Here is a 10,467-nt window from a genome sequence, read left to right on the forward strand (position 1 = left end):
TGCAAATACATTTATTATTGGTCATAAACCGCGTGCCATCTGACAGGTAGCATGGTGCATTGTGCTTTTGAGCAGCAGTGGATTGTTCCTCCCTTGTACTGAATAAAAGCTGGCTGAGACAGTGCAGCTGTAAGTGATGAAGAATGGCTGTAGCTGCTATGGATTTTTCAAACCGTCTGGGTTGACTCTCCTGACATTTAGGCTAACATGCAGAGACAGTGAGCAAACACAATTTTTCACTGTAGCACCAGTGCAGAAATGATAAAGTGCGCACAAACTCTTGAAAGAGCAGGAGACACCAGCTGAACCTGCACAGTCTACTGGATTGTTTTTAATTTAGACAGTTAAGAGGGATGTAATTAAAGTCTAGTTGTTGCATATCACATTTTGAACCAGAAGCCCAAACAATTACGAAGACTCTTATCTTTATTTGAAAAGCATTTTTCAGTTGCATATGTGTACAACTGCATCTTATTCACAATTCTTGTGCAGGAAGTGTGACGTAAACGGTTTTTGTTTGTTGTGTTTCTCCAATAGTGGCAAAGTGCAGCCATATCCAATGAACGCATCTTCATACAAGTAAAATGTATTTTATCTCACTGTGAAATTACTGGGGAGACAGAGACACCCACTGGTCTGTTCCTGCTGTTACTTAAAGCCGTGGATATTTTCTGACACAACCTCAGATTGTGTTCCTTCAAATAACAGTCTAAGGAGCACTCCACAGTGTTCAGTGAATTAAACAACATACTTACATCATGTTTTAGCCAAATAATTATCATTCTTACTGTTGTAATTGTAGGAAAACACTAATCAGTCAGATTTCAGCAGACTACACTCCACCTTAACTGACAAGTAAGTGCAGTGGAGTGCTTCAGTGGAAAACATACCGATTTAAAAGCTGTCAAAGTGTAATGCGAAATCCGGCTGCACAGTTGCTAAATATTAACATACATGTCATTACGGAGAAAGCAGGGGAGCGAAAAGACAGAAACGAACACATAAAGAGGGAGAGAAGGGACAGAGACGGAGAATAAACAAGGCCATCGGGGAAATAAGCCCAGTCATTTCCATGTGTGTTCCTCTGAGCCGGAGGTTTAACAAGCTGTGCATAAAGACAAGCCTGTGTGGGTGGAGTTCCTCTTAATCATAGCTATGAATGTTCAGCAGCAAAGCTACTGGGAGGAGAAACTTGTTAATTGAGATCTTGATCCTCCAGAGGCGTCTGCTATAACTTCAAGCTCTCCATTTTTTTTTTTCCCAGATATTTTATTAGCCCATGCAGGCCACACTTGAGGGCACAATTTAATGAGGTTTGTGCATTGTTGATATTTGTCGGAGCACGGTGTATACGGAGAATTAACATGGAGCAAAAATATTACAGACAGCGAAATCTATACCTGAATCTATTGATGTTTAAGACCTACTGCAGCTTTTGCTTTGATTCCTGCACTGATTTGATAAATTGCTTTGAAAACAAATACTGTAATATATGTACAACATTTTAACTTTAAGTGTGAGTTTCTGTCTGAACTGGTCACTAGATAATTTCATGTTTCTTTCCCCCCATTAATATTCAGTAATCCAAATGAAAATGATCTGCATCTTATGAGGTTATGACTTTGTGACAGGGGATCTCATTTAGCTTGATTTTTGGTTTCACTGAATCGAAATGTTGTTTTACCTCAAGATCCATTTGCTCAATTCTTAATCTCATCCGACAACCACAACATTGTGTGTACACAAGAAGTAATTTAAGTAGTAGTTTAACAATGCAGGTAGCTTTAATCTCCCTTTCTAATTGTTTCAAGCTATGTCAGCCTTATGAAGTCTGTGACCAAAAAAAAAGAGCAAATGATCAATCAAAGTAACAACTGTGGGGGAACTCAGACCAGAAAGTACTTATAAGAGACCACAGCAATTATTATAGCTAGCTAAATCAAATACATGCCTCAATAATTAATACTCAGTAAATTCAGAAAGCGCAATGTCTATATTGTGTCTATTTTGCGATCATACAAATGCGGAAAAATACATTTAAACTAATTTATTGACACAAGATCCCTGCTGCATGGCTATTAGTGCACCGACTGTTTCTTCCTCGAACGTTGCCTTCGTCTCAACCCGTTTGGTCAGATGGCAAAGTCTCGACAAAGTCTGAGTTCTTTTACTTTTCTAATTATCATACCCCTTTCTGAATTCCACTGAGTTGTGTGGATTTCATGGCAGATTTCTACTTCTTCGTCTATCTGTTTCTCTAAACTGGATCTAATCAGAGAGTATGGACACAGATTAAGCAAAGATACCTCAATTTGCATGCATGTTAGCTCTGTCTGTGATTGCAATTCCGACAGAAGATTTGTTGGCTGCAAACATTTCAGCTTTTTGTTGTTGTTGTTGTAAAAAGATGAGTCTGGAAAAAAAAGCTAAGCAGGTTGAGTTTTTCTCTTTTTTTTTTAGGTCTTTCACTTCAGTCGTTAATTGCCAAAATACACTGATGTGTTAGGAGAATATGTTAATTCTGTCCTGCTTTTAGGACAGTCAAACAAAGTGAGATTTCAAATCAAACATGTTCTTGTGCAGTGTTTCAGACTGTTAAAATTATTACAAGATAAACTACTAGACAGTGGTTTCGTTCCTCTTTTTTTTTTTTTTACTTCAGTTCGATCAACAGAGTAAAAAAACAAACATGAACATTAAATAAGATGCCACCTAAAATACATTAGAAATAATGTGCATTTATTTAATCCCCACATCTTTACCTTTGTTGTCCTTGTAAATTTGTTTCCCAGAACTAAACTGAAGACATCAGCCAGAAGCTACAAACCTAAGCCATTCATGTTGATCTTCTGTTTGGCAAACATCCTGTGGATCTGATACAAGAGCTGCATGTAAAAGTCCATGGTGGAGCAGCTGTCAAAGTCCATTTCACTGCTCAGCTTTCATCTGCCTCCAGGTTAATGTTGTTACCAAACTTGGCATAGAGCTGGACCTTCAGATCACCCAACAGTTGCTGTATCGCCGACACTCGGTCCTCGAGGCCTTTGACCTCCTGCTCCAGTGTTTCCTGATTACGGAACATAGAAACTACAATTACATGACAACCGCCACGATTTCACCACAGAAGGTGGCAAACAGCTTTTCTGTGAACCTGTTTGAACACATTTCTTACTATTTGTGTTATCAAAAGCACATCCTGAAGGCTGGAAGAGAGCATTTTATGCAGAAAATAAAAATTACCTAAAATGACGATGGATAGAAATGTGCACTAAATTACAATCAGCAGATATAACAAGCAAGCTGTTTTCAACACATTCGTCATTCAGTATGTGTAGGTGACTACTCAGAATCAATCAGTTCAGGTTCATGCAGTATGTGGTATTGCGTTATGAAGATGCAGGAACAAGACAAGGGCAAACAGAGACTTCATGGAAGTGGCAGAAAGGAGGACAAGGTCTGATGTGAATCCCTCTTGGTCAACACTTGCCCTCTGTGTGACTTAGCTATGGAGCACCAGCACTGCTCAGCTTTTCTCCCCAAAGGTGCACCACGGAGGATCTCAAGTGCCCTTTATTGAAACTGCCATCTGGCTAAACAACTCCTTCCGACAGAGAGGCCTCAGGTGTGGCTGCTCTCGTTGCCCCGTCCTGATGAACTGCTTTGGACGGTTCCTCTGCTCTGGACAGATTATTAATCTCTCCCACGTACACACTTTAAGGAACGGCTTGATATTTTAGGAAACGCTTATCAGTCTTCTTGCTGAGGATTAGATAAAAAGATCGATACCACTTTCATGTCTAGAGTCCTAGAGTCTTATTGTCGTCAGCGAGAGGTTGCCAGGCAACAAGCGTAGACTCCAGGACGTCACAGCACCGAAGGAACAGCCTGGCACATACCACCTGCTAAACCACACTTCAGTCTTTTTATAAAATTAAACAAACAAGGTATAACACATTAATTAGTGAGCTGGTATGCAATGATTTCGCTACCTGTGAACATAACCAGGGTGCTGTTTCCCCTCTATTTCCAGTCGGTATGCTAGGCTAAGCTAATTAGCTTCAGCTTCATATGTACCATGAAGACATGAAAGCGGTATTGATCTTGTCATTTATCTCTCAGGATGGCAGCAAACAAGTCTACTTTCCAAAATATCAAAGCGTTTCTTTAACCATATTTATTCATGTTAAAATGGGTTCATGGGCACATTGATACTGAGTACTAGAGTATAATCTGTTTTCCCATCAAATACCAAAAACAAAACAAACAAACAAAATGAGAAGCAGGCCATTTTTTCATTTTTGGTTTATAATAGAAAGAATAAATATATAACTACATCAATCCAAAAAAAAAAAGCACTGTTCCACGTGATTATATTCGATTTTCAATGTAAACAGACATTGGGCAAACTAACCATTTTCTTTCTTTTTTTTGTTGGTTTCAAACATAAAAACTGGCCTGGTGTAGGTTAAAACTGGAAAAAATAAGGGAAATGAAAAAAAAATGGGCCTGCTCTTGTTTTTTTTGGTTTTTCTTTAGACACTTCTGCATACCAGTGTAGTGGTACAACAATGCGGAGTAAAGTTGTAAACTTGAAACTGCTGGAGCGAACCAAAGATTTAAAAATAAAAAAACAACTGGTATGTAACTGCCATTGTTGTTGCTGCTGTTTCAGGTCCATGCTCATCACACTAAGCGAAAATATTGTGTGAGACGTACTGAGGTGTTACACTGCATCCAGAACTTCCATTTCCACACAGACACACATAAAGCAGACCTTTAAAAAAAACAAAAAATCTGCACTATGGTCTGAGGGAGAAAAATCTTAATTTGAGTGACCCAAAATGATAATTGTGTGTGGATGACATGTCATCCAAATGTATAGGAACATTTTTGTTTTGCAAAATATCCATATTAGTGTGGACAAAGCGGCGAGTTACAAAACATCCATACATGGCTGGTGACACTGTTGCCAAGTCCATGCTGAAGTGCTGTTAGAGCGCTTGTTGGTGTTGATGTTGCAGGCAGGGTTAAACAGCGCTGGGAACTGGATCATAGCAAGAAGAAGGTTTTCCTCTCTTTTTCAAACACAACAGAACAGGAGATTGTGGAGAGAAAGAAATGAAAAGCAACTGGAAGAACAAAAGCGCTGATAAAACTTTTTAAACTAGTAGTCTGAACACACTATTTCAGTGTAGACTGTTTGCTTTCATCAGCAAAACTTATGACTACCAAACACTTGCAAAGTTGTTGATTGCTCTCTTTTAAATTTACCTCCATACCCCGTGGGGGAATTTCCCACCCCTGGGTAGTGTTTCCAAAAGGTCACACTCCAGTCACTTAGAAACAAGCATTAATTCATTGTCTGCTTCAGCGAAGGCTGCAAAGATATGAGGGGCCTCTGCGTTCCTGTGTTACATCTAAATAATGTCCTTGTTGGACATGTGGTGGGCTCTGAGAGAGGTGGTGATATAAGGCCCTGTTGAACAGGAAGAATTCAGAATTAGGGTGACACCATAATGTCTCTATTCTTCTTGATACAAAGCATCAGTTAACATCATTTGCTGCATGTCATTCCCTTACACTCTCTACTACCACTATAAAATAAAGTCTTAAAAATGCCTAATTAGTTAATAAAATTGGACTCTTTGACTCACAGATTTTTATCATACACCAATCACAGAGCTCATTTGGGCTCGAAACCTTTTTTTAATGCAACAAAAGAGAAGTTCAAAGGGAACTGTGTTGTAAACTCTGTGAAAGCAGACATGACAATGTTCTGCACTGAGCACCAGGATGAGAAAGAGTGTTAACATCATTTATCTGCTGCAATGAAAAACTACTCAAATGGGTTTCATTTGACATTAAGGCAAACGTGCTAATCTACGAACTTTTTACAGAAATCCAAACATCTTTAATTCAATCCTGAAAGATGAAAAAACTGTGTGTGCAGAAGTATATTCTGATTTGTGTACTTCCAACCTACATATCAGAACTTCTTCTGGACCACTGTGACAGCTTCAAAATACAGCACACTGTAGTACCTTGACTGCACAGAAGCACAAAGTATGTGAAATATGTTTTTTCTAGAACCTTTTATGGCTGCGTTGTCCTTCACTTCCAATGTAAATGTGACTCGTCTGAGCAAACTTATTTTCAAAGGAATCCAGTCTATAAGCTGTGAGCCAGCATGTGACAAGAGACTTTTTTTGCACTTAAAAAGATCCCATTGCGAGAACATGAATACTTATCAGTAACTCTTCAGGCAGTCCAATGGGGTGATCATAAAGGCTTTCAAAAACATTGGTAAATTCCATTTTTGAGAAGAGGACACTCACAGGATCAGAGATATCTCTGTGCTTCACAGATAAATCAGAGCCAGGAACCAGGTCTTCTATCAGGGTTTACTGGCTTTATGCTGCTTAAGCAATGCTTTGCCAGAAGGTTTTCGTGCCAGACTACAACTGAATAGAAACCATGTATTTTAAATCTTTTTTCGCAATTCAACTGGGTTAAGAAATGAGCCTTTAATATTTGTATTCAGGACAACTTGACATGAGAAATCTATTAGCTTAAATTAAACACTTCTAAAATAACTGCCATAGAGAAATGCTTCACTGTCTTTTGCTTGAAAGAATAGTGATGGAATTTTGATTTAAACCTAGAAAGCTGAACTTTTACAGATAAATGAATGTCTGTTACTTTCAAGCTCTTATCAAACAATGCTAACTGAGCCTATGAGTGCCAGGTAATTCTCTCTGTATTTCGCAGCAAACCAGAGTTTTAAATCTGGCGTTTGTGGCAAACATTCTCACGTTGGCACACCAGTAGTGATGCATTTTACCTTAGCCAACAATGGCCGGGGTGCCAGAGCTCAACAGAGCAGCATATTTTGCAAAAGAGACAGAGTAGGCTGAAGAAACCAGGTGCATGGTGGAGTCTCTGGTAGAAAAAGTTAGAAAGCGTCCAAGCTAGTGGACTCTGAGGCTCCAGAAACTTGATGACCAGAAGAAAGATTACAAAAAAAAAAAAAGTAAGTGAGGAATACATCATAAGCAAAAAAAAAAAAAAAAAGTAAGTGAGGAATACATCATAAGCCCAAGTGTTTGTGTAATTACTCCCTCTGCCAGATGGGGATAAAAGTTCTGCACTGCAGCTTTAAAGCAAATAAAGAAAAGATCTCAATCAAGAAAACACTGTGACAACATTCAAACTGCACAAACCTTCCTTGCTGGGAAGGGATAGAATACACTTGTGACGTGACATGTTGTGAATAACATGTGAGTGTACTCTTTTATGGTAAAAATAAATAAATAAATAAATAAACCCAAAATAAATTTGATTTAATTGTTGCTGTATTTTCTTATTGGTAGAATGTAAATATAGAAAAAAGTCTGAAGAGTGTGAAAAGCTACTGAGATTGCATTACGCTTACCTTTGCAGCCTCTAACATCTCTTGTGTTTCTTCCTGGGTGTGGCTGATAAAGACATCGCCAATTTGATAAGGGATCAATAGGGAGTCGTCGTCGAACATCATTAGGTCGTCGCTGGCATCCTGGAGGTTCTGCAGCGTTTTCTGTGCAGAGCATTAACATTAACAGAGTCTCAGCAAGAGCTGTCAACAAATTAGTATTAGCAACTTAGCAGCTGCATAGCCCTCAGGCGACATTTAACCGTGACACTTCTGAACAAACTGTGTTCAGTGGAATCGCTAAGTGTGGATTCAACTTTATGGTAATTTTTAGAGGCTGTGCTTTGTGGCACTGACAAATTGTGCCATGTTAAATGAAGGTGGTTGTGGGTAGACTCAATATTTAAAACACCTCTCAGTGTACTGCAGAGCAACATGTACTTATATAGCATTATGTCATTACACAGTCACCACAAACTAAAACAACAATTAAGTTTACTCAACGACTCATTAAAGCAGTTTGAACATTGCAAAGGTTATGAAACTTTATTAATTTAGCAAAGAAACTGAAAACTGAGTTAGCAACTCCCAATCAATTACGCCGCTATGACCCAAAACACACTCAGTTGCCAGTTTATTTGGCTTTAGGGTTGCACAGTGCACTGAACCTATAAAGGCATCACAATACCTTGCTGTTAAATAGTAAAACTTCAAGAATGACAGTCCTACTATAACGCTTTCTCTTTTTCCTAACATATCAATGTGGAAAACATCTCTATATAAAACAAAACTTGCCAGTATGGAAACCCTGCGGGTTCCTGGCCGTAATATTTATATTAGTTAGGTTAAGTTCTTTAATTTATAACACAATAGGACCTTGGCTTTATTATTAAGTTAGGTCATTCTGAAAAATTCATAATGCCTCAGGGTTTCAGCCTTAATATGTCATATAGTCAGGTAAAGTGGTGTTTCATGTAACTTTTGTAGAGTTTAACACACAATATGTAAATTACTTGGGTAAAATCACACCATGAAAGACAATGTAGTATTTACACTTGCTAGACTACTTTCATAAAGTTGGAGGGCATAATGACCGCTGTCTTGAATGTGCTATTTCATCTTGCTATGCTGCATGCTTAGATTTTAGTTCATTTTTTGAATTTGTTTTTGTTATTTATCTTATAAGAAATTTGTTTTATTGTAAAGCACTGTAACTGTTTTTGAAAGGTGCTATACAAACACTGGTTGGATAACTTTACTAGTTAGCTTTACTGGTTTAACTATACTAATGTCCAACCTGGTGAAATGGACGTGTTCACAAGTCTGCAGATCAACAACACCAGGTCTAAATGATCAACTGAATTCCTGCAGAAAGGGTGAAAGTGGGTGATTAAAATGTGCAGCAACGTCCTGCTCCCACTTATCTCTGCAGGGATTTATCTTTTCATAAGCAGCAGTGTGACGTGTGGAGGTAAACAGACGTGATCTTAATCAAGAGTTACTGCAATTCTGCTAGATATGAAAATGTATGAACACACTATGGTACAGCAACTCACTCTTGTTGTTTCATAGCTTCTTTTTACATCCTCCACTGCCTTGCATTGACATTGTCAAAATAGTTTCATTTGCTTAAAATAATTAGAGGAGAAATTGATTATAAAATCATGTGTTCACTCATATATGTTCATGTCCAGCCAGAACTGGACAAACTTACATGTTCATGTGTCATCACCTTCAAATGTCAACCTGAAATCATTGCAGTAAATTACTGTGTTCATACATTTTCATATCCAACCAGAGCTTCAGCTTCAGAAATTCAGTTTTGTCCTTCTGCTTTGTAAGCAATTTGTGGCTTTTCAACAAGAGCACTTGTTTCTACAGCCATTATCATTGACACCATGAATGCTGCAGTGTGCTTATGAGAGAAAAAAGCAGCTGATACTCCCACTATGAAGGCAGGGCACTGCATAAAACACACTGCCCTACTGTCACAAATCAACACAACTCATAGAAACTACAGCATCTGTAACAGCACGGTTATTGTTGAATTACTGTTAAAACCAAAACAAAACATGCAGAATAGATTTTTTTTAGAAGCAGAGTATTGTGATCCCTTTATTTTGTGTCCATCCCACTCCTATCAATTAGAATAGCTCTCTAACTCAGGCATCCCTCTGTATCACACAGTTCAGTTCAACAGCACCACAAACTGAGTCTCCAAACTGCTCATACCTTTGAATCAACACTCCTAAGAGACACTTGCAATAAAACTGAATCTTACAATCTTCACAAAGGTTGGGTTTAATGCAGATCTGCCGTATTAGATCGCAGTAATTTTAGTTTAACGATGTTTTCTGTAAATTTAACACACTGAGTTCAGACTAAAGATATCCACAACCCATTACTACTCACTTTCTTTGCTTCTATTTCATTTTTGAGCTCCGTCATGCGACTCGTGTTCCTGGCAAATTTATTGATCTTCTGCTGGTCTTCAAAAGTGACATTCACGTCTTCAACAGCCTGCAAGCGAGGAGAAAATAATCACTGAAACTGACAGCTGACGTTTGGACAGTGAAAGCAGACTTAGCAAACCTAGCTGGTTCGCTAGCGCTAACTATGAATGGAAGGAACTGGTTAACTGTTTGCTAGTAAGCAACATGGTAAACAGCAGCTTGAGTGGTGTCATGTGACCTGTCGACTACCACAGCCCTGGTCTTGTTATTATTATTAGCAAAATTCAGCTGGAGAAAATAAAAACTTAGCAAACATAGCAGGCTACATGTAGCTGCTAGCTAGCTAGCTAACGCTTAACGGTAGCTGCATGAACTACACGAGGGCGTGACCACGATTTGAAATCTCACAAGAGCGACTAGTTGTGGCTTCTTTTCTGCGCAAACCTCTGCTGTTTTTATTTGTACTACCAGACAAAAACAGCAGGAGAGTGCCTATGAAACAAAAGTAAGCATTTCTTTAAATTTTCACTTACTACAGGTCCCTTCATGGTGGCTGCCATTTTGACTTCTTCGACTGTTTAGAGTGCGATGATCCGCAGCTACAGC

At 38.6% G+C, this 10,467-nt stretch overlaps 1 protein-coding gene across 1 annotated transcript; it reads right to left on the bottom strand.

Annotated features, from left to right (window-relative positions):
• Positions 1-412: 412 nt before the first annotated feature.
• pfdn4 (prefoldin subunit 4) lies at positions 413-10,467 on the bottom strand. The gene is made up of 4 exons (XM_008287639.1): positions 10,395-10,467; positions 9,821-9,928; positions 7,433-7,573; positions 413-3,067 (listed from the first exon to the last, which is right to left on the bottom strand). Exons 1-4 carry the CDS (start codon positions 10,419-10,421, stop codon positions 2,936-2,938), a joined length of 408 nt encoding a protein of 135 aa, XP_008285861.1. The 5' UTR covers positions 10,422-10,467; the 3' UTR covers positions 413-2,935.

This window comes from Stegastes partitus, unplaced genomic scaffold, assembly GCF_000690725.1.
Source record: "Stegastes partitus isolate 25-593 unplaced genomic scaffold, Stegastes_partitus-1.0.2 Scaffold12, whole genome shotgun sequence".
Classification (NCBI taxonomy): domain Eukaryota; kingdom Metazoa; phylum Chordata; class Actinopteri; family Pomacentridae; genus Stegastes; species Stegastes partitus.

Bases quoted from the DNA above. Each gene is read 5' to 3' on its own strand.
- pfdn4 (XM_008287639.1), bottom strand. From the start codon at position 10,421: ATGGCAGCCACCATGAAGGGACCTGTA. The intron at 9,929-10,394 runs GTAAGTGAAAAT...CCTCGCTTGCAG, and splicing joins CCACCATGAAGGGACCTGTA to GCTGTTGAAGACGTGAATGT. The intron at 3,068-7,432 runs GTAAGCGTAATG...TTCCGTAATCAG, and splicing joins AGATGTTAGAGGCTGCAAAG to GAAACACTGGAGCAGGAGGT.